At 44.9% G+C, this 24997-nt stretch overlaps 1 protein-coding gene across 1 annotated transcript in view; it reads right to left on the minus strand.

Annotated features, from left to right (window-relative positions):
- The window catches only part of RP1 (RP1 axonemal microtubule associated), a 659535-nt gene that overhangs the window by 111484 nt on the left and 523054 nt on the right, over nt 1–24997 (minus strand). Inside the window, exons 51-53 of the mRNA XM_044295389.1 lie at nt 21737–21879; nt 10570–10768; nt 7549–7608 (exon numbers count right to left, since the gene is read on the minus strand). Of these exons, the coding sequence (XP_044151324.1) occupies nt 7549–7608; nt 10570–10768; nt 21737–21879 (402 nt within the window). The remainder of the gene's footprint in view (nt 1–7548; nt 7609–10569; nt 10769–21736; nt 21880–24997) is intronic.

Genomic DNA, 24997 nt, shown 5'->3' on the forward strand with positions numbered 1-24997 from the left:
CACACACCCGCTACTGTGTATTTCCAAGTCTAATTCTGTCACTAAATCCATACCGGTGACCCAGCGCCTAAATACTAGGCCTCAAATTTAATTCCCTCTAAATCTCTCGTTACCCACCGTTGTACTGTTGTTGCTGGGCAAGATATTTAGTGTCCGTCAAAGCACATTTTTTGTTCTGGGTTGAAGTACAATTCCCAATTTAGCAATTTCATAATTTAGTGGTTTCTGCTATATCAGAGCTATTTGAAATCTATCCCTAAAAGGGTATATAATATTCAAGGTGCACATTGGGTCATTCAGAATAACTTCACACACACACGCTTCTGTGCATTTCCAAGTCTAATTCTGTCACTAAATCCATACCGGTCACCCAGCGCCTAAATACTAGGCCTCAAATTTATATCCCGCTGAATTTGAATACAATACATTGGGCCAAATAATATATTTGTTGTTGTGGTGAACCATAACAATGAGAAAAACATCTAGTAAGGGACGCGGACGTGGACATGGTCGTGGTGGTGTTAGTGGACCCTCTGGTGCTGGGAGAGGACGTGGCCGTTCTGCCACATCCACACGTCCTAGTGTACCAACTACTTCAGGTCCCAGTAGCCGCCAGAATTTACAGCGATATATGGTGGGGCCCAATGCCGTTCTAAGGATGGTAAGGCCTGAGCAGGTACAGGCATTAGTCAATTGGGTGGCCGACAGTGGATCCAGCACGTTCACATTATCTCCCACCCAGTCTTCTGCAGAAAGCGCACAGATGGCGCCTGAAAACCAACCCCATCAGTCTGTCACATCACCCCCATGCATACCAGGGAAACTGTCTCAGCCTCAAGTTATGCAGCAGTCTCTTATGCTGTTTGAAGACTCCGCTGGCAGGGTTTCCCAAGGGCATCCACCTAGCCCTTCCCCAGCGGTGAAAGACATAGAATGCACTGACGCACAACCACTTATGTTTCCTGATGATGAGGACATGGGAATACCACCTCAGCATGTCTCTGATGATGACGAAACACAGGTGCCAACTGCTGCGTCTTTCTGCAGTGTGCAGACTGAACAGGAGGTCAGGGATCAAGACTGGGTGGAAGACGATGCAGGGGACGATGAGGTCCTAGACCCCACATGGAATGAAGGTCGTGCCACTGACTTTCACAGTTCGGAGGAAGAGGCAGTGGTGAGACCGAGCCAACAGCGTAGCAAAAGAGGGAGCAGTGGGCAAAAGCAGAACACCCGCCGCCAAGAGACTCCGCCTGCTACTGACCGCCGCCATCTGGGACCGAGCACCCCAAAGGCAGCTTCAAGGAGTTCCCTGGCATGGCACTTCTTCAAACAATGTGCTGACGACAAGACCCGAGTGGTTTGCACGCTGTGCCATCAGAGCCTGAAGCGAGGCATTAACGTTCTGAACCTGAGCACAACCTGCATGACCAGGCACCTGCATGCAAAGCATGAACTGCAGTGGAGTAAACACCTTAAAACCAAGGAAGTCACTCAGGCTCCCCCTGCTACCTCTTCTGCTGCTGCCGCCTCGGCCTATTCTGCTGCTGCCGCCTCGGCCTCTTCCTCCGCCTCTGGAGGAACGTTGGCACCTGCCGCCCAGCAAACAGGGGATGTACCACCAACACCACCACCACCACCTCCGTCACCAAGCGTCTCAACCATGTCACACGCCAGCGTTCAGCTCTCCATCTCACAAACATTTGATAGAAAGCGTAAATTCCCACCTAGCCACCCTCGATCCCTGGCCCTGAATGCCAGCATTTCTAAACTACTGGCCTATGAAATGCTGTCATTTAGGCTGGTGGACACAGACAGCTTCAAACAGCTCATGTCGCTTGCTGTCCCACAGTATGTTGTTCCCAGCCGGCACTACTTCTCCAAGAGAGCCGTGCCTTCCCTGCACAACCAAGTATCCGATAAAATCAAGTGTGCACTGCGCAACGCCATCTGTAGCAAGGTCCACCTAACCACAGATACGTGGACCAGTAAGCACGGCCAGGGACGCTATATCTCCCTAACTGCACACTGGGTAAATGTAGTGGCAGCTGGGCCCCAGGCGGAGAGCTGTTTGGCGCACGTCCTTCCGCCGCCAAGGATCGCAGGGCAACATTCTTTGCCTCCTGTTGCCACCTCCTCCTTCTCGGCTTCCTCCTCCTCTTCTTCCACCTGCTCATCCAGTCAGCCACACACCTTCACCACCAACTTCAGCACAGCCCGGGGTAAACGTCAGCAGGCCATTCTGAAACTCATATGTTTGGGGGACAGGCCCCACACCGCACAGGAGTTGTGGCGGGGTATAGAACAACAGACCGACGAGTGGTTGCTGCCGGTGAGCCTCAAGCCCGGCCTGGTGGTGTGTGATAATGGGCGAAATCTCGTTGCAGCTCTGGGACTAGCCAATTTGACGCACATCCCTTGCTTGGCGCATGTGCTGAATTTGGTGGTGCAGAAGTTCATTCACAACTACCCCGACATGTCAGAGCTGCTGCATAAAGTGCGGGCCGTCTGTTCGCGCTTCCGGCGTTCACATCCTGCTGCTGCTCGCCTGTCTGCGCTACAGCGTAACTTCGGCCTTCCCGCTCACCGCCTCATATGCGACGTGCCCACCAGGTGGAACTCCACCTTGCACATGCTGGACAGACTGTGCGAGCAGCAGCAGGCCATAGTGGAGTTTCAGCTGCAGCACGCACGGGTCAGTCGCACTACAGAACAGCACCACTTCACCACCAATGACTGGGCCTCCATGCGAGACCTGTGTGCCCTGTTGCGCTGTTTCGAGTACTCCACCAACATGGCCAGTGGCGATGACACCGTTATCAGCGTTACAATACCACTTCTATGTCTCCTTGAGAAAACACTTAGGGCGATGATGGAACAGGAGGTGGCCCAGGAGGAGGAGGAGGAGGATGAGGAAGAGGGGTCATTTTTAGCACTTTCAGGCCAGTCTCTTCGAAGTGACTCAGAGGGAGGTTTTTTGCAACAGCAGAGGCCAGGTACAAATGTGGCCAGCCAGGGCCCACTACTGGAGGACGAGGAGGACGAGGATGAGGAGGAGGTGGAGGAGGATGAGGATGAAGCATGGTCACAGCGGGGTGGCACCCAACGCAGCTCGGGTCCATCACTGGTGCGTGGCTGGGGGGAAAGGCAGGACGATGACGATACGCCTCCCACAGAGGACAGCTTGTCCTTACCCCTGGGCAGCCTGGCACACATGAGCGACTACATGCTGCAGTGCCTGCGCAACGACAGCAGAGTTGCCCACATTTTAACCTGTGCGGACTACTGGGTTGCCACCCTGCTGGATCCACGCTACAAAGACAATGTGCCCACCTTACTTCCTGCACTGGAGCGTGATAGGAAGATGCGCGAGTACAAGCGCACGTTGGTAGACGCGCTACTGAGAGCATTCCCAAATGTCACAGGGGAACAAGTGGAAGCCCAAGGCCAAGGCAGAGGAGGAGCAAGAGGTCGCCAAGGCAGCTGTGTCACGGCCAGCTCCTCTGAGGGCAGGGTTAGCATGGCAGAGATGTGGAAAACTTTTGTCAACACGCCACAGCTAACTGCACCACCACCTGATACGCAACGTGTTAGCAGGAGGCAACATTTTACTAACATGGTGGAACAGTACGTGTGCACACCCCTCCACGTACTGACTGATGGTTCGGCCCCATTCAACTTCTGGGTCTCTAAATTGTCCACGTGGCCAGAGCTAGCCTTTTATGCCTTGGAGGTGCTGGCCTGCCCGGCAGCCAGCGTTTTGTCTGAACGTGTATTCAGCACGGCAGGGGGCGTCATTACAGACAAACGCAGCCGCCTGTCTACAGCCAATGTGGACAAGCTGACGTTCATAAAAATGAACCAGGCATGGATCCCACAGGACCTGTCCGTCCCTTGTCCAGATTAGACATTAACTACCTCCCCATAACCATATATTATTGGACTCCAGGGCACTTCCTCATTCAATCCTATTTTTATTTTCATTTTACCATTATATTGCGATGCTACCCAAAGTTGAATGAACCTCTCCTCTGCCTGTGTGCTAGGCCTAAATATATGCCAATGGACTGTTGCAGTGGTGGCTGACATGAAGCCTGATTCTCTGCTATGACATGCAGACTAATTCTCTGCTGACATGAAGCCAGATTGTCTGTTACGGGACCTCTCTCCTCTGCCTGGGTGCTGGGCCTAAATTTATGACAATGGACTGTTGCAGTGGTGGCTGACGTGAAGCCTGATTCTCTGCTATGACATGCAGACTGATTCTCTGCTGTCATGAAGCCAGATTGTCTGTTACGGGACCTTTCTCCTCTACCTGGGTTCTGGGCCTAAATTTATGAAAATTGACTCTTACAGTGGTGGGTGACGTGAAGCCTGATTCTCTGCTATGATATGAAGACTGATTCTCTGCTGACATGAAGCCAGATTGTCTGTTACGGGACCTTTCTCCTCTGCCTGGGTTCTGGGCCTAAATTTATGAAAATTGACTCTTACAGTGGTGGGTGACGTGAAGCCTGATTCTCTGCTATGATATGAAGACTGATTCTCTGCTGACATGAAGCCAGATTGTCTGTTACGGGACCTTTCTCCTCTGCCTGGGTTCTGGGCCTAAATTTATGAAAATTGACTCTTACAGTGGTGGGTGACGTGAAGCCTGATTCTCTGCTATGATATGAAGACTGATTCTCTGCTGACATGAAGCCAGATTGTCTGTTACGGGACCTTTCTCCTCTGCCTGGGTTCTGGGCCTAAATTTATGAAAATTGACTCTTACAGTGGTGGGTGACGTGAAGCCTGATTCTCTGCTATGATATGAAGACTGATTCTCTGCTGACATGAAGCCAGATTGTCTGTTACGGGACCTTTCTCCTCTGCCTGGGTTCTGGGCCTAAATTTATGAAAATTGACTCTTACAGTGGTGGGTGACGTGAAGCCTGATTCTCTGCTATGATATGAAGACTGATTCTCTGCTGACATGAAGCCAGATTGTCTGTTACGGGACCTTTCTCCTCTGCCTGGGTTCTGGGCCTAAATTTATGAAAATTGACTCTTACAGTGGTGGGTGACGTGAAGCCTGATTCTCTGCTATGATATGAAGACTGATTCTCTGCTGACATGAAGCCAGATTGTCTGTTACGGGACCTTTCTCCTCTGCCTGGGTTCTGGGCCTAAATTTATGAAAATTGACTCTTACAGTGGTGGGTGACGTGAAGCCTGATTCTCTGCTATGATATGAAGACTGATTCTCTGCTGACATGAAGCCAGATTGTCTGTTACGGGACCTTTCTCCTCTGCCTGGGTTCTGGGCCTAAATTTATGAAAATTGACTCTTACAGTGGTGGGTGACGTGAAGCCTGATTCTCTGCTATGATATGAAGACTGATTCTCTGCTGACATGAAGCCAGATTGTCTGTTACGGGACCTCTCTCCTCTGCCTGGGTGCTGGGCCTAAATATATGCCAATGGACTGTTGCAGTGGTGGCTGACGTGAAGCCTCATTCTCTGCTATGACATGCAGACTAATTCTCTGCTGACATGAAGACAGATTCTCTGTTACGGGACCTCTCTCCTCTGCCTGGGTGCCGGGGCCTAAATATCTGAGAATGGACTGTTCCAGTGGTGGCTGACGTGAAGCCTCATTCTCTGCTATGACATGCAGACTAATTCTCTGCTGACATGAAGACAGATTCTCTGTTACGGGACCTCCCTCCTCTGCCTGGGTGCTGGGCCTAAATATATGCCAATGGACTGTTGCAGTGGTGGCTGACGTGAAGCCTCATTCTCTGCTATGACATGCAGACTAATTCTCTGCTGACATGAAGACAGATTCTCTGTTACGGGACCTCCCTCCTCTGCCTGGGTGCTGGGCCTAAATATATGCCAATGGACTGTTGCAGTGGTGGCTGACGTGAAGCCTCATTCTCTGCTATGACATGCAGACTGATTCTCTGCTGACATGAAGCCAGATTCTCTGTTACGGGACCTCTCTCCTCTGCCTGTGTGTGTGCTGGGCCTAAATATATGCCAATGGACTGTTGCAGTGGTGGCTGACGTGAAGCCTCATTCTCTGCTATGACATGCAGACTGATTCTCTGCTGACATGAAGCCAGATTCTCTGTTACGGGACCTCTCTCCTCTGCCTGTGTGTGTGCTGGGCCTAAATATATGCCAATGGACTGTTGCAGTGGTGGCTGACGTGAAGCCTCATTCTCTGCTATGACATGCAGACTAATTCTCTGCTGACATGAAGACAGATTCTCTGTTACGGGACCTCCCTCCTCTGCCTGGGTGCTGGGCCTAAATATATGCCAATGGACTGTTGCAGTGGTGGCTGACGTGAAGCCTCATTCTCTGCTATGACATGCAGACTGATTCTCTGCTGACATGAAGCCAGATTCTCTGTTACGGGACCTCTCTCCTCTGCCTGTGTGTGTGCTGGGCCTAAATATATGCCAATGGACTGTTGCAGTGGTGGCTGACGTGAAGCCTCATTCTCTGCTATGACATGCAGACTGATTCTCTGCTGACATGAAGCCAGATTCTCTGTTACGGGACCTCTCTCCTCTGCCTGTGTGTGTGCTGGGCCTAAATATATGCCAATGGACTGTTGCAGTGGTGGCTGACGTGAAGCCTCATTCTCTGCTATGACATGCAGACTAATTCTCTGCTGACATGAAGACAGATTCTCTGTTACGGGACCTCCCTCCTCTGCCTGGGTGCTGGGCCTAAATATATGCCAATGGACTGTTGCAGTGGTGGCTGACGTGAAGCCTCATTCTCTGCTATGACATGCAGACTAATTCTCTGCTGACATGAAGACAGATTCTCTGTTACGGGACCTCTCTCCTCTGCCTGGGTGCCGGGGCCTAAATATCTGAGAATGGACTGTTCCAGTGGTGGGTGACGGGAAGCCAGATTCTCTGCTATGGAACCTCTCTCCAATTGATTTTGGTTAATTTTTATTTATTTAATTTTTATTTTAATTCATTTCCCTATCCACATTTGTTTGCAGGGGATTTACCTACATGTTGCTGCCTTTTGCAGCCCTCTAGCTCTTTCCTGGGCTGTTTTACAGCCTTTTTAGTGCCGAAAAGTTCGGGTCCCCATTGACTTCAATGGGGTTCGGGTTCGGGACGAAGTTCGGATCGGGTTCGGATCCCGAACCCGAACATTTCCGGGATGTTCGGCCGAACTTCTCGAACCCGAACATCCAGGTGTTCGCTCAACTCTAGTTATAACAGATGCGAGTAGAAGTGCGGTACATCTTTGATTTAAGTTCCTTTTTTTCTGTTCCGTCAAAGGAACAGAAAAACAGGTTTCAAGTTGTGATAGATCCATCACATGTCGGACACCAACTGCACCTGACAGACCCCATAGACTTAGAATGGAATCCTTAGAATTCCTTGAAGGTGTTTATCATTTATCATCTTATTATGAAAAATAGTACTGCATCAAATATGACAGACTGAACACAGAGCCTCCTGCCCAGATGTGAACAGAGGCTTAGAAATAAATATTATTCAATCCTATATTACTTGTTTCTCTTACCTGAGGTCATAGATTGATTCTCATTGAGAAGAGCACCAGAGCTGCTCCCATTCTTAATTTCTGTTTTAATAAAATAACACAACACTTTTGATTAAAGTGAATGTACGAACATTTCACAAAAAAATGTTTGCATCGACTGATTATTTCAGATCTAAACTAAAGTTATACAGGGTAAGCTACTAAGCTATCAAAAAAAGGTACTCAATGTGCAAAAATATTCTTTGTTATCATTGTAATATGAACATGAAAATCTTCCAGCTAAGTCAGGATTAGTATAAAGAGAAATTTCAGCAAATGTCACAATCAGACAGCACAGTAAAATCAGATTCACATAAAGTGATTACAAACAAGGCTTCATTCACACGTCCGTGTCCTTGATGACATCCATGACAAGATCCTCAGTGGTTCTCATCCATGAAGATGGACACAGACACTGCTAGGCTGAAAATGAATTGTCAGAACATCTACCAATGGTCCATGAAAACCAGAGACCAAATATGATAGCACATGTGTTGTGTTTGTGGTCTTCACGGACCCATAGACTACCATGTTCATGGAGGTTCTATAATCACAGTTAACATAGGGCATGCTTGAGTAGTGTCACCATGGACTCACGGTCAGTGTAAAACCACTGATGTATGAGTACACACCTTAAAGTCATTGGGTGTGTGTGTTGTTCATGGAGACCACGGACAGCACACACCTATTATTTACTGACACGTGAAAGAGGCCTAACAGTTGACTATGATAATTGATTATATAATTATATAAGGTGATTCAAAAAGAATGGTGCAAATATAAATGCCTGTAACTAAAGTAAACAAAGTCAAAACAAAGTTTTCTTTTCAATAGTTTTCATGAATCTGTCACTTTAGGTTAGTTTAAACCTGCACACAAAGGGGCACGTTTAGGATGGTGACATCATAGCAATAAAAAGGCTTCTTTGAGTTTTGAAATTTGCAAGAATGTGGTCTCTTGTGACAGTGCCTTATCCACGTGCCTTATCGAGCACATGCAGGGCTCACTCAAAATAAAGGTTTTCTGTGCAATGAGCAGGCGCAGTGTCGTAGATGCCTCCTATTTTTGCAAATAATATTGCCACTGACTGCTCATACTTGGAAATCTTAAGAGAATGTCTTTTGACACAGATAGAGGAAGATCTGACAAATGTAGTCTATCAGCAGCATGCTCCTCGTTTCCAGCTGGATATCTGAAGATGCCAGAATTAATTCTACCAGACCCTTGGATCAGCCACACCGGAATAAACATTTCACCAATGTTTTGTTGGCCTCTCTGATCTCTAGATCAAAGACCCTACAACTTTCTTCTGTGGGGTTATATCCAGAGCACAGTGTATCTGTCTCTCCAGCCACAGGATCTGTCACGACCATGGTCATGGTCTTGACTCCTGTAACCGCATGCAGTTGCCTGCGGTCTAGGTCTGGTTGTCAATCGCAGGTGAGGGCTGAAGTATGTTGCCTCACCTGTGGTTGCCGCTGGCAACATTGTTTATGTGGCAGCATAGCAGCCTGAGCTGGTGCTAGGCAGCTTTCTGCAATGTGCATGCGGTTGCACCTGGCAACCTCTCTTTATAGGTGTGCCTTTTATCGGTGTGCACGGGGTGATATATGTTATGTGTGCACTTTCCCCTTTAAGTGGCTTTCTTCACTTCCCTGGTTGGTGTTGGAAGGGTTAATTCCCTTTCCTGTGTGTGTCTGTGTGGGTGTGGCCACTTTGGGCTATAAAGCCTCTTTGGAGACCTGAAGCTGAGGGGTTCTTCAGCCATGCTTTGCTGGAGACATCCTCCTGGTAATTCACCATCTGCCAGTGGGGGCCACCCTTGTGGTCATAAGTTATGTCACACATGATGTTATGAAGGTGTGTTTTTGGTATGCTTGTTTATTGCAGCTTATGGTCCTGTGTTCCTGTGTGTTGTGTGGTGTGTGCTGTGTCTGTGTGTGTTCTTTGGACAGCAGCGAGTCTGCATGGGTTCCAGGCTTTGTGTCTGTGGCAGGTAGGTGCTATACTTGTTGCATTTACCTGCCATTGCTATAAGTTGTTTATGTTTCCCCTTTATTGTAGCCTGGCCTGTGAGACTCCTGTTCCTCCGTGCCTAGGAGGAACAGGTCGTCTTACCCTGCTCCTAGTTGAGGGCAACCCTGAGGGCTAGTAGGGACTTCAAGGTTCCAGAGTATGAGCCCTCCTACCATCAGGGTCGGCTCATACAGCTAGGAGTCAGGGTCAGAGTTAGGGATATGATAGGAGGTGACCTGCTCCCTGATCTCTGTCCTGGCCTTGCAGCGACTCCATCTTCTGGCATCGCACGGCTGAGGGTTTTCCCCATCCTCAGCCGTGACAGGATCTGAACGACCTGAAATGATACATCACGGAAAAAGTGGAGTCCATATCCGAGGGTATGTTGGCACACGTCTGGACAGAACTGGCCTACCTCCTAGACATCTGCTATGTCACCAATGGAGCTCACATTGAACATTTGTATTCTATGGATAAAACTTGGATAGATAGTGTGTCTTTTCATGTTAATACATTTGTGTTATGTTCTCTCAGTTATGAATACTGAGGGTATAATTTTGCATCATTGTTTTTGAATCACCATGTACGGTATTATATATCAGGGTCAACTAAGGCTGACCTGTCACTTATCATTTGTCACGTCAGCATCCTACGGTATTTGAAATCATGCAATGTAATATGTATCTATGCATCTTTTTACACTGTTTAATAGAATTAACCAGCACAAACTTTTAGAGCTAAAAATGGTATGGCGGAGATCTACTTTAATAAAAATGGCTGAGCTCATGGTGTGGCGTGGTCCCATTTTTATAGTTCTTTGTCCATCAGTACATGATACAAGGAACATGCCTTATTAAATACATGAGACAGAGACAACAAATAAACATAAAAAAATACAACATTGTGTAAAAAACTAAAAATATTTTTAAAGAATAAAAAGAAAAAAAACCTTTTCCTTTCAGCATTTATTTTTCACATTTCTCTGACCTGTTACTTGAAGAGTCATGGATATCATATTCGTTTTTTCTTTCTTCCATGGCTGGGCTGCAAAGATGTATTTGTTCTTGATGAATGATCCTTCCTCCACCACGGCTTTCTCCAGCTGTAAATTAGTTTGCTTTCCTTTCTCTATGAGCAGCTTGTGTATTACACCAACGTCAACAGTTTTCAATTGAAATCCAACCGTCTGATCAATAAAAGCATGGGAACACAGTGTTCATGAATTGCACTCTGTAGTAGGACACTTAGTAGTCCTCTCCCTCATTACTAATCAATCTACTGCTCCTCTCACTTAGCATATACCCGAATGATATAAATTAAATGACATTAATACAGTGCATCTACATTCATGGCAAACGCATGGTCTAGCATTGTGTAAAATCCTAATTCAGATATGATGCCACTGGTAAGAATCACCCCAGCATCAGTCACACTTTATTGATTGGCACGCAAAGGACAAAAGATCACAACATTTAGGAATGCAGATTTCATCAAATAGTGGCACACATTCTATGACATGACGTGAAATTTTAATGTCCCTCATTCCAACTTGTTCTCCGTCATGGGCAGAGCTGTATGACTTTACTCTGTTACTTAAAAGGACGCTACGATCATAGTTAGCACATATTAACAGTCTATATGTGAATATTATCTGTACACGCATATAGTTACAAAAAATGGGTGGATGGATTTCTGGATTGAATTTTTGGAAGTCACTCCATGTATTATTTTACATTCTGTCCAGGCTCTTTAATCTCCTCCTTTGTTTGCACTTTTAGCATGACAGAACGCCTCACTAAAGCCTGTATGACACCTGCCAATTTTTCGGCAGATGATCGCTATCGAGCGTTCACATGAACACTCGTTAGCGATGATCTGGCAGTGTAATACTGCCACCGATTCCCAGCTCATTCATTGGGCAATCCAAATCTTTTGACATATTAAACAATTATCGTTTGTAGGCTGCAGATCATGGTGTGTAATGGCATAGTGATCGCTCATTCCCATGCTGCGGAGGAGATCGCTGCATGTAATAGCAGCTGTCCCCTCCGCTAGCAAGCAGACGATTACCAGGAGGGAACGCTTCCTTCCCGACTAGTGATGAGCAGGGACAATATTTGATTTCGCGGTATTTCGCGAATATTTTGTAGAATAGTCGTCATATATTTGTGAATTCGAAACTATACACTTGATTGCGAAAATCAGCAATGTATTATTCGCGCAATGCGAGCGAAATACCGGCGCGGGTCACTTATGCTACATTTTTCAAGCTGGTATCAGTTTCCTGAGACTGGAGAAAATGGTTGACACGGCAGAACATTAGAATAGCTTTATATGCAGATAGAGTGCCCCAATATATTTGCGCTTGCGAATTTTCGCCAATTAATGATACGCATATTTTTTCGCAATACGTGCAACTTGTATAGTAAGGGGCAGGCAACTTTTCTATTGGTTGCTAGGGATGTTGCTAAGCTGTAACAAAGCCTTCTGATTGGCCCACAAGCTAGAAGAAGGGAGGGATGATCACCTGATGTGTACTGTGTTAAAAAAGCAAAAAAAATAATAAAAAATATTCGTCAGTACTAATATATAGCACTATATTCTAAATATTAGCGAATTCTCGAAGTGCTGATATTCGCGATAAAAATTAGCTTTTTCAATGTTCGTGCTCAACACTATTCCCGACAATCGTCTGCCACATCGGGCTGTGTAATACAACCTTTACAGTGAGCAGAGAGAGAAGGGGATGAGTGACTCAATTAGAGCATCACACATTACATTTCATGCTCTGATGCTCTCCCTTGCACTGCGCTGCAGATCCGGTGACATATAGGGTCTCACTCTGGGAGTGCTAGGTGGAGGCTTCCACCTAGCAGCGAGCTGGGTTACGTCACCGGCACTAATGGGTGGGCTTTAGTGCTGCCCTAGCCTGTAAAACAGGAATATATAAGTTTTTTTTTATATAGATAATGACATGAAAAAAATTTAAAAAACTTAACGATTCAAAAAAAATATGTTTAAACAATAGGTGATTTTCTGATGACATATTCCCTTTAAAAACGTTTTGTGCCCTACTTGACATAGGGTAAAAGAGGGAGGCTCCTGCTGCAGCCAGTTGTCCTTCAGCCAGGCGCAAGATTGAGAAGAAAAGGAGAAAATCGCTAACCAATAGAGAATATCTCTAGCAAACATAGAGAATATTTTACAGTTTTGATTGCAATGTGAGACAAGATAGGATTAAAAGAAAGGTCTATCTATCTATCTATCAATTTTTTTTGCTAATTTCCAATGTTCACCATTAGGAATTTATTCCCTATTCAAATAAATAGAGAACCCTGAGATGAACACAATCATACATTGTGCCACAGATTACAAGCACAGCAAAATGAAAGTGGGAGAACTTCCTAGAGCTATTGCATGTACACCTTGGGGTACATGTACCACAATTTGAAAAGGCCCAAACCCTCTTGCTCTAAATAGTTGTATGTAGAGCAAGTTCTGGAAATATACTTGAGTTCAGGACATATTCTGCTATTGCAAGATGGATCTGATGAATATTGTGTCTGTTTTTCTCATACTGAGGTGTTGATCAGAATTTAGTTTAGATACTTTGTAGCACAGGAGATTTTTCCAGGTACTGTGTTTCCTTAACATGATTTGTCTTCATCAAGACTTCAGTTATACTTTCGATCATTTGTCTTCACCATAAAAATATGATTTAAGATCACTTGAAGGACTAAAAGCCTCCTAATGATTAGAAGAGAAACAAACACTTTCAGCATTTATAGAAATAATGAGAAGCAATAAACTAGAAAAGCAAAGATCAAGTTTCCTAATATTTCCCTTTGAGGCTACAGTTGCTATGGTACCATCATCACTAGGTGTATCTAAATATAGGGCAGAATCAAAGATAACATCACATGGAGCTAAACAGATTCATTTTTCTATGAAGAATATGAAAAAGACAAACAAATTTCCATATTTGTTACATCTGTTCATTAGGGGCAAATTTACCAATACTGTCGAACTTTGCACTGCCTGACAATACCAATCCTAGTTTTAATATTAGACAGGTTTACCATTTATAAATTTAGTGTATCGTAAATCCCTTGCCAGATTTACGAATTCTGTCTGAGAAGGAATCTGTCATCGCCGCCCTGCTTGAGAGAGTGATCTCTTACAATTGGTGGAGGATGCGAGCAACAGCAAGTTGCTAAGGGCAACGGCGTAACAGTTTTGTGCTTTATGTTCTGGGTTAAAGCTGCAGCTACTATGCAAAGCTCTTTAAAGACCATGGAAGAAATGATAAAGCTGTTTTTGCAGGCCAACCTTAGGGATAAAAAGAGGCATGAAGAGGCCTTACATGCACAACAGCAGGCTCAGGTGGAGGCCCAGGCCCTGCAGCAGGAAACCAATCGTTTGCTGTTGGAGCAGATAGCTGCATTGAGAGAGACTGTTGTAGCTCCAGCTAAACAAGTGGAGGTAAGCCCCCAGAGGGCTGTGCAGCAGGCCTTGCAAAAGCTGACATCTGATGACGACATCGAGGCCTACCTCACCGGGTTTATGAGACTGGCGGAGAGACTGCTAGTAGCCGAGTGGGCAGAGGTCCTTGCGCCCTTTCTGTCCGGTGAACCACAAAAGGCCTACTATGACCTTAGGGAGCAGGATGTCCGAGACTATGCCAAATTCAAAATGGAGGTCCTTGCTCGCTTGGGCGTTACAGCGGCGCTTCATGCCCAGAGGGTCAACACATGGAGCTACACCATGGACAAGACTGCCCAATCTCAGATATATGACCTCATCCATCTCATACGGAAGGGGCTGGAACCTGAGTCCTCTACATTGGCCCAGATTGTGGAGAAAGTGGTGGTGGATTATTATTTCAGAGCCCTCCCTGCGGAGCTACAATGGTGGGTCGGACATGGAGACCCCAAAACTGCTGACCAGCTTGTGAACCTGGTGGAAAGGTTCCTGGCAACTGAGGACTACCTCTGTGATGTCCCTGCCACACCAACACCTCTTCGGAGTATCAGACCCGTGTCATCTGGGGGTAAGAGAGTTCCAGCTGTTGGGGGTGGGGGGGGGGTGGGAGGGGGGGTGGAAGGGTGCAAGAGGGAGCAAGGCTCTAGAGGTTGGGTGTAAGCAAAAGTCTGGTTATGAGTCCCAGGGGCAGTCGGGTCCTGGAGAGGTCCTCCCACCAAGGAGACCCTGTATGCTCCAGTGCTGGAGGTGCCATGAGTGGGGACACATTGCTACCCATTGCCCTCTTACCTCAGAGCCCATGGAGTGTGAGGCTAGCCGGAGACAGTCGCTGTATGCGGTGCCGGTTTGTGTGGTCTCTCCACGACTAGAGACTGAGCTGCAGATATTTACAATGGTGTTAAATGACTGCTCCGTCGGGGCTCTTTTGGACTCTGGTAGTCTGGTCACCTTAGTGCATGACAGCTTCGTGGCCGGGAACTATGTGCCGGATAAAAGCATTAATGTGCTGTACATCCACGGGGATGTAAAGTCTTACCCTGTGGCTCGGGTTAAGTTGGCGACTCCGGCTGGAACTGTGACATATGAAGTTAGGGAGGTCAAAAGACTTGTGCATGATGTGATATTGGGCCGGGACTTCCCATTGTTTTGGAAATTATCGGAGAAGAAAAACTCTTCTGCAACCAGTGACAAAACTCCTGAAGAATCTGTGCCTTCCCCTTTAAATGGTAATTTCAGTGAACTTCCCATTAAAATAATGGTTCAAATGAAATACATTGTGAAAATGTAGGGCTATGTGAAATGCATGATGATGATGACACTTTTCTGTTGCAGGTGTTAGCTGAGGAAGAAGAAGTTTCCTCATCTGGGCAAAATGTGTTGGACTTAGAAGTGTCTTGGGGTAACTTCAGTACTGAGCAATTGAGAGACCCCACTCTCGTGAATGCTTGAGGAAGCGTTACCATGTTAGATGGTGTACCACAGGAACCATAAATTTCCGCATTTTGTCATGAATGGAAACCTAGTGTACCGAGTTACCAAATGCAACAACGAAATTGTGGAGCAGCTTCTGGTACCAAAGCCCTACCGACATATGGTACTAGATCTAGCACATAACCATGTACTTGGGTGTCATTTGGGGACTAGCAAAACACAGAAGAGGGTACTACAAAGGTTTTCTGGCCTGGAGTATATGAGGAAGTAAACTCATACTGCGATTCGAGCCCCACCTGTCAGATAAGTGCCCCAGAATCACAGTTCCGTAGTCCCTTGGTACCTCTTCATGTCATTGAGGTACCATTCGAAAGAATTGCTATGGATTTGCAATGGATTTGGTGCGTCCCATTGTCAAGTCGACTAGGGGACACCAATACATTTTGGTCGTATTTGACTATGCCACTCGGTACTCGGAAGCGGTTTCCCTATGAAATATTGAGACCAAAAATATTGCCCAGGAATTGTTTCACATGTTTTCCTGCACAGGGATACCTAAGGAGATTCTTACTGACCAGGGTACACCCTTTATGTTTAAAGTGATGAAGGAATTATGCAAATTGTTCAAAATTGGCCACATTTGTACATCTGTGTATCCCCCCCGAGGAAGATGACTTGGTCAAGAGATTCAAAAAGACCCTGAAGCAGATGTTAAAAAAAAGTAGTAGAAAAGGATGGTCGGGACTGGGACTGCCTCCTACCCTACCTTATGTTTTCGATCAGAGAGGTGCCCCAGGATTCTACAGGGTTTTCACAGTTTGAGTTAGTATATGGCCATCACCAAAGGGGTTTACTAGATGTTACCAGTGCTTATTTCCCCAGATTTTGGAAAAGAGTTTCTGGTCCAGACTGATGCGTCTGATACAGGCTTGGGAGCGGTCCTGTCACAAGTGGTAAATTTGGAGGAGCACCCAGTGATGTACCTAAGCAGAAAATTGACCCCAGCAGAAAAAAAATTACGCCATAGTGAAACGAGAATGACTGGCCATTAAATGGGCTCTGGAGTCACTTAAATATTACCTGCTGGGTAAAAAATTTGTGTTAGTGACAGACTATACTTCTTTAGCAAGGATGAAGCAAAACAAGGAGAAAAATGCAAGAGTGCCCGGTGGTTTCTCTCCTTGCAAAATTGTAATTTTAAGGTAGAACATAGGCAATGGGAATTGCAGGGAAACACGGATGCTTTGTCCAGGATACATTGAATGTTGCTGAAAGTGCCCAGACCTCTGGTCTGGAGAAGGGGGGGGGGGGGGGGACGACGATATGTAGTAAAACGTATGGTAAAGTCCTGGAAGGGGTGTATATTCCACCCAGGTTCCTCAACTGGGTGGGGTGAGTAAAACCCATAAAGATGGTGTTGGCTTCAGCAAACGTAGTTGCCGGAGCTGTTGTTGTTAAAGTTCAAGGGCTGGATTTAATTTGGACTGGGAAGGTAGGTTTAGTAGTGGGACCTCTCCAGTCCAACCCCCTCCAGGGCATGTTTTCCCCTACCTGAGGGATCCACAGGTGTAGTCCAGCTGGGATCAGTAGTGGGAAATAAAGCCCATCGCAGGCGATTAGTCTGAGGAGTTATGCCTGGAAAAGCCTAGGAAACTGGCTTGCTTGCTGGATATTGAAGTCTGATTCCCTGAGTGTGCGCTCAATAGGTGAGCTAGCTCAGAACTTTGTGTTAGTAAGAGCTCAGACTGGCAGGAGTTTATTTTGTTTTGCTTATGTTTTAGTGGTGCTGGAACCTTACCTCACCCAATAAGTTAAAACTGGGAATGAATAAACTGTATTTTCTGTGGTGCCTAAAAATAAAGCACAGTTTGGACATTAATCACAAAAACTTTACAAGTCCAGCTCATAGCATAAAACAGAGGGATCTTTATTTCAGTAGTTAAAAACTTCCAAAACTTCCTTCATCATGACACACCACACTCTGTAAAGCACCTGAGTATCGCAAAGTGTTCTACTCGAGCACCTGAGCACACTAACTGCTCAATCAACACTAACTGCCACTACTACTACCGCCACTATTGCTACCCCCTACACATATCTCCTGCTTTTTCCATCTGGTTCTATACTGTATAGCTGCTGCTCCCGAAAAAAGGGAAAATTTTTGTCCTCCTTGTTGATAATAAGCTACTGCTTTTTCCTGTACTACTGTGTGTATAAACATGGGCAGGCATCTGACCCTGTTAAAGCATAACTTGTGGACCACTTGTTCAGAACAAGCCACTGTGTTTTCCAATACTAATTTGTGTATATAAACTCTGGCAGTCATCTGCCCCCCATAAGGGACAATTTTGGGAACATTTTTAATTTTAAAAAGCATAACAAATCCAAAAGTGCAGAGAGTTTTTAAAGACCATTAACCATACATTTACGGATAGCTATATGCCACTCACTCTAACATTACTAATGCTAATAAAGAGCTTGTGTTAAAGAGCTTGAAATGGGTGGAAGAGAGTGATAAAATTTTCTAAAAAATAAAGAATAAAAAAAGAGAAATACAAGAGCTGGATGGACAAATGTATTTTTTCGGCCTAATCTACTATGTTATTATGTTACTATGTAAGAGAGAAAAAAATTTTAACTCAGAGTGTCAAACAAATATTTTCAACAGTTTCAATTCGGGTAAAGATTACTTATACCCAAATGTTTTGGACTAATTTGTTAGAATCGGACCAAAGACACATTTTAAGAAATGTGTTCATCTCTATTCTCAACAGTGTATAACCCTGTGATCTGCTTATGCAACTCCAAGAAATGTATATACTAGATGTACATACCAGGCAAGTTTTAGACCATCATGCTAAATTTGTATGTTAGAAGTCAATATAATCTATTGACATCACTGTATTGTATTGTAAGACTGCTGGTTCTTTAAAGGGAGTTTGCCACCAGGATATTTACTGTTACACCCGCACAATGCCTTATAGGGCTAGTAATGTAATGATACCTTTCACTAGTGATCTGTTGCTTTATTCTGGAGAAGTACTTTTATACCATATGCAAATGAGAAGCTAGGTGTGCCCAGGGCAGGCCCAAGCCACACTGTGCACCTTTGCTCTTCCAACAACCCCTGCCAGCCTTCACTATTCTTCTTAATTGATGGGACCAAGTTCTTGCATAGTCATCTCACCTGGACATGTCAATCAAAAAAAGTGAGAGAAGGGCTGGCATAGGAAGCAGGTGGAGATATACATTACATAGTATTATAGATAAACCACACCCCATCTTCAGACCACTGTTTCGGAGAGATTGAACTTTTTGGTGCAGAACAGAGAAAATTATGCAAATAATCATTTATTTCAATGCATCTATAGAAACTGGAAATAATTTTGATATACAGTACCTAATACCAATATCACAATAATAATAGCAATAATCTGGCCATTTTCCTGTTTTCATGGATCTAAGCAATAAAAATTACATTTGGAGAGAGGCTTAGACACTGGGAGTAAATATGCAAAGAGTTTTTGTATCATGGTATAGGGTCACCTTTAGCTTGTAACACAGATAGTCTGATGAAGAATGTAGGAGAGGAGAAGATATCCTGACAGGTTGGCTGTTATTACAAGCAAGATGAGATTGCCAAGTTGGCAGAGTCAAAGAGTATTGCTTAAGCTTCATGATGTGAGTTAAACTCGTAGTATTTACTTTAGAGAGCAAAATTACTAATTAACATCACTCCACCATTCTACAGCGTGGCTGATTACAAAACATCAGCACTTTCTATTCCCGAAGTCCTTGGCTGAAGATGTTGCAGCTGCCTATTTGTATTTCAGTGTTCAGAGAACAAAATATTACATTTTACTAAAATAAATGTAAGCTAAATAGAACATTCTAGCAATTCTGACCTTAGACACTAGAGCTGTCCATAAGTCTCTTCTTAGGGTTACTGTCATTGGGGACTGCCTTCAGTAAGCAAAATATATTAAGTATCCATGGCGTAACTACCAGATTTACTTGCATAAGGGTTGATTCACACGACCATGATTGACCCAGGAAACATGGTCCGTGTGTATGGCCGCATCTCTTGGGCAACCGTGGCTCCCCTAAACCCAACTGACTGTATCATCATGTCAGTACAATACAATAGATCACTATGATACAGTCAATTTGAGTAAGGGAAGCTGCGGTCGGGCTGGAAGGTGCCGGCGTGTTTCCCTGGCCGATCCTCGTCATCTGAATCAGTCCTTATAGGGACCGAGCTTACCGGATCCATTTAAATTCAAACATAAGAAGCAGTTAGTGATGACTAAGGATGGAAATTTGAATGCAAATTCATTCCAAGTTTTACTGTAGAGCCCCATGGCAATCTTAGTGTGCTTTATTCTTTGAGGCATTTACTTTTTTTGCATTGGTACATTATACCTCCATGTGACATCATTGTTATTGTGCTATAATGTCATGGGGTTGATTATTCCTGTACTGTGACATCACTGTGAACAATACCTTTGTACTGTGACATTAATGTGCCCACTGGTGTAATGATCACACTCATAACACTGAGCAGAATATGAGTAACTAGAACATGTGCAGTACCATGACCAATGTTCCTCAATGGAATCCATCAATGGATGAGCCTAGTCATGAGCACCTCCATCAGTGGCCATGTTTGGGGCAGGATTGTTATGCATATAGAAGAGCCGGCTGTCATCACAAAATGCCAGTGCAGCACAAAAGGGACAGCAAGATAGGCGATCTTGTTACAACCTATTAGAAAGTTGATTATAATGCTGTCTGAAGCACATTTCTAAAAGCTAGCATAAAATGGACAACCCCTTTAATATATGATTTGCTTTAAATATTTACACTTTCTTTAAGTAGTAGTTGTAGTGCCCTGGAGTTAGGGTACTTTGGTATCTGGACTTTTGTAGACATTTGCCACTAATGCTACTATGCAAAGGCATCAACTCACTACTATACTGTACTTTGAAGGGTTAACTTGCACTATGATTTATACAGTTTTTTACATATATACTCGTTTATATTATTGAACTGCATTTTATATGTTCATTTGCACTATAATTGAACTGTATTTGCACTAAATTCTGGAAAGGGTTAATGCACTGCTAGCTAATACTGAGAGTCTTTGGGATGCTCCAGCCTGTACTGAGAAGCTAGCAGTTTTCCCCAGCTACCATGAGAGACTATGAAGAAGTGAGTTTTAGAGGGGAAAAGCAAACAGACACTGAACTTTTGACTGTCTGGTTCAGCTCTGTCAGACAATTGTTTACGTCTGGAAACTGCTTAGTCATTTCCATTGACTTAGGGCTCATTGCGGATCCGCAAAACACAGATGGCGGTTGTGTGAGTTCCGCAATTTTCAGAACGTAACGGGCAGCCGATGATAGAAATGCCTATTCTTGACCGCAAAACGGACAAGAATAGGACATGCTCTATTTTTTCTTTTTATTTGCAACGCCACGGAATGGAGCAACGGATGTGAACAGCATATGGAGTTTTGTCCGCATCTTTTGCGGCCCCATTGAAGTTATTGGGTCAGCATCCGAGCCGAAAAACATGCGGCTAAGATGCGGACCCAAATGACGGTCGTGTGAATGAGCCCTTATATTGAGGCACAATACAAGTCTATGGCAACTGTGATCTGCAACATTCTTTGTGTGCTTCTTCAACTTCCCCTCTCTCCTAGAAGTTTCTGGATCGGTTTGAAACTGTATAAAAATAGAGCATTTGGAGCCTCTAAAGGTCTGCAGATAGAGAGTAGTGTTTAGTAGGAGAGACTCTGTCAGCCTTCTGAGAGGGGGACAGTTAGCTCAGGCCTTTCCTTAGCACTGAACCTTCTGCTACTAGAAAGGAGACTGAAGAAGCCTGCTCAGTGCGTTGACCTTTATTGTTTTCCACCTGAATTCCTCCAGTAAAGAAGCGCACTGGTTTACTGCAGACCCTGAGTTTCTTGACTTATTTCCCATTGGCGTGCACCACACCTTACCACCACGTCCAGAGAGCAGCAACACATGTTGACACCTCGGCATGCTGGATCATAACTGAAACTAACAGTGCCAGACATAGCACATTGACTCTTATAGTTTTTGTTAGGGAGTCATTTAGCAGACAAAACAGTTTTGCATGTAGGACTTTTATGTCTTTTGTTTTTAATAATATCTGCTACTGAGGCCCAGAATGCAAATAAGAACTTAGCATTATAGTTTTAATTAAAACACCATACCTTAGAAGACAAGGCTTTCTGCTTGCATGTAACCCTTCTTCTTCCAGTGTTACCCATGGTTCCGGACAAGGTGATAAACAAATCTGTGTCTGTATTTGGCTTTGGAGCCTGATGAATGCTGATAGAAATGTAATAGGTTTTTACTGTGGAAATAAAAAAATATATACATTTTTATAATTATTGATTGTTCTGGGCACTAAGGAGTCACTGTACTGTGTAAGGGCACTTGGGGGGCATCAGTACTGTGAACAGAGCACTAAGGGAGCATTTTACTGTGTGGGGGCACTAAGGGGCCATCACTACTGTGAAGAAGGCACTTAAGGACTACTGTACGGGGCTCCAAGGAGCATACAGGGCCTGTGTGGCATACTGTAAAGTAAACTGTTGACTCCTCCTTCTGTCCAGCACTAGTAAACATGTAATTTATGAATTTTTTGACATGACAAAGCGGGTGGGTGGGGGAGTTTCGTGAGTGTGTGGTCTTGATTAGCCGTGGGAGGAGGGCTGGGGGAGGTTGATGGGGGGTGTGGGGGAAATTCAATTTGCTATAGGGCCAGCCTTTTTCTAGTTACACCGCTTTTCTATTGGATAAAGCAAAATGCTTCAGAAATACACAGTGTGGTCTGTAATATCCCTGACCCTGATGTTCTCCTAATCAATATGTTATTATTTAACTCCATAAATGAAAAGTAAGACCTTTACTATTTGCAAATTTAAACCAGTTACTAAAACCTATTCTTTTTTTCTAGCCTATTTTTACTTTTACTTTTTACTTTTAGAGATTTGCTTTACACTAGTCAAATTGACATAAAAACTGATGTCTGGAGATGACTCATTGACTTCTATGGGGGAGCGTCTGTGACCTGTGGAGAAGTCAGTGTGCTGTGCTGAGAAGAAGAGGTGAGATGTGTCCATCTGCAATAAGCCCGGGAAGGGAGTAGTGTAGAAGACTGATGGGAGCACATTGCGGCAATAGGGCGCAAGTTCTATGTGCCATTAGAGAGTAGGCTTCTCCTAATAGTTGTATATAGGCAGTAACAATTATGGTAGTCCTCCTTTAGTTTCTCTCCAAATAACCACAGGCTTGCAGTTCAGTTCTCATTAACACTTTCTGCAATGCCCAATCTGCGGGGTGCAGTCCTTAGATCCAATCTGCCTCAGAAATGTTGTAGTTGCCCAAAGCAATTAACGCTTTCCACATGCAATAAAGTCTGCTCCCATAAACGCCGTACCTTACTGTCTCAGAATGACCCTTAAGTGGTTCTCAACCATCTGAAAATGTATGTTCTCGTTCTCTTAGGGGTAGTTCAGTTGCTTCACTGGCAGCTTTCAGTCTCAGGGATGATGGTTTCCTTGACTAGGCCTAGTTCTGAGGAGCCCACTCACACACATCCTTCCTCTAGGTCTTATCAGCAAAAACTCTCTAAAAGGCTGCATTCAGTCTCATGAGCATCTTCTTTCATGTAGGCTGCAGCCAAACTTGTCTGTAAACCAGCCACAACTAACAAGGGTGACAGGACCAATGTTTCCCTTAGCAACCTAAGACTGCCAGTGTTAACTGTTTACGGCCTATACACAACCATTTGGCATTCCCAGTGTAACGGAGAGCCGGCGGCGCGCTCTCTCCCTGCAGCGCCGCCGGCATCACATGCGTCAGGAGGAGAAAGGATGTGGCTGGCTTTCTCATCTCCATGGTAACAAGGGAGCGGAGAGGACCCAGCCTCGCACGGTTTCTCAGCGTGGCCAGTGTCCTTCATCTCCTAGACAAAAAGCAGGGGGAGAACTGAGCACCGATGGCAATGAGTCGGTGTATTGATATGCCGGACATGGGTCACATGACGCTGGTCACGTGACCCATCAATTAGACCTATTTAAACAGGTAACCTGCTGGCAACAGGTTGCTTGTGATTGGTCTTGCTACCTCACTAGCGTTCCCTGCATGTGTGACTTCCTTTGTTTGACCTTGGCTTGTATTTGACTTTTGACCTTGTGATACCCCTGGTACTGATGCAATCTCCTGGCTCCTGACCTCGGCTTGTATTTGACTCCAGTTAAGATTATTACCCGTCCTGGGAAGCCTTTGCTTCTGTGTTTTCTGTCTGTGTCTTTTGGTCCCTCCCTTTATTGTTTCTTCCTTTAGGCCCCTGCAGGTATGCAAGCTAGGGACTGCCACCCAGTTGTACTTCGTCGGTTAGGACGGACCATGCAAGTAGGTAGGGACAGAGGTGTGGGTGGAGAGTAGAGATGCACTTATCCCTACCTTTTCGTGACACACTGTACACAAAAAGAGAATACTTTCACCGTTTTAACCCTTTAGCAGTGATCCACTGGGTCACTGCACATCACCTATTGTCAGTGGTGGATCCAGTGTGTGTTATCTGCCTCCACCTTCATAATAAAATTATTACCTTTAATTGTAATCCTGCTTATGATAAAAATCAGATACCCATGTGAAGCAGTGGAAGTTACTGATAGTGGCATCACTATCACAATAGGTGAATTATTGGCTCCCAGAGCTGTACATAAACATTAAGGGCTCATTCAAAAGACTGTATCCGTCTTTGTGGCCTGCTTTGCAGATCCAGAAAACAGAGGCACTGGCCGTGTGCATTCCTCATTTTGCCAGCTCTATGATAGAAGTGCCTATTCTTGTCTGCAATTTTGGACAAGAATAGGACATGCTCTATTTTTTTTGCGGGGCTGTGGTATGGAAGTACAGATGCGAACAGCACTCAGAGTGCTGTCTGCATCTTTTGCGGCCCCATTGAAATGAATGCCAAATAAGAGAGAGAAGATCCAGCTTCCATAAAAAGCGTTCAAATGTATTCTTCAATAATCAATGATATCCAAATATGACACAGTATTCTGCCCAGCTGGGTTACAGAATCATTTCAGATCACGTCTGCCTCAGTCTTGGTATTTCTGAAGTGTTTAGTGTGGTTATATCACCATCTAGCAGTGTTAAGTATTAATACACTTTGTTTTTCCTGTTACAAAGACTACTGCATTGTGGGTGATGCACTGCATTGTGGGAGTGCAAGGCATCCTGGGAAAGAGAAGTCTCCAGGACACAGTTCAGAGCTGTTCTATGCATGTCTCCTTCTGAAACTCCACCATCCTTGTAAAAGCATATCTGGTGAGAGATCTACCTTTGTTTCAGGGACATCATGTTATGCAGAGCTGTTCAGTTAGTTGCAATTTTAACTTAGGGAATTGTTACTACTGTTATCTAGACATGTAATCCTATGCAGGGCAGTTTCT

Source organism: Bufo gargarizans, chromosome 5, assembly GCF_014858855.1.
Source record: "Bufo gargarizans isolate SCDJY-AF-19 chromosome 5, ASM1485885v1, whole genome shotgun sequence".
NCBI lineage: Eukaryota > Metazoa > Chordata > Amphibia > Anura > Bufonidae > Bufo > Bufo gargarizans.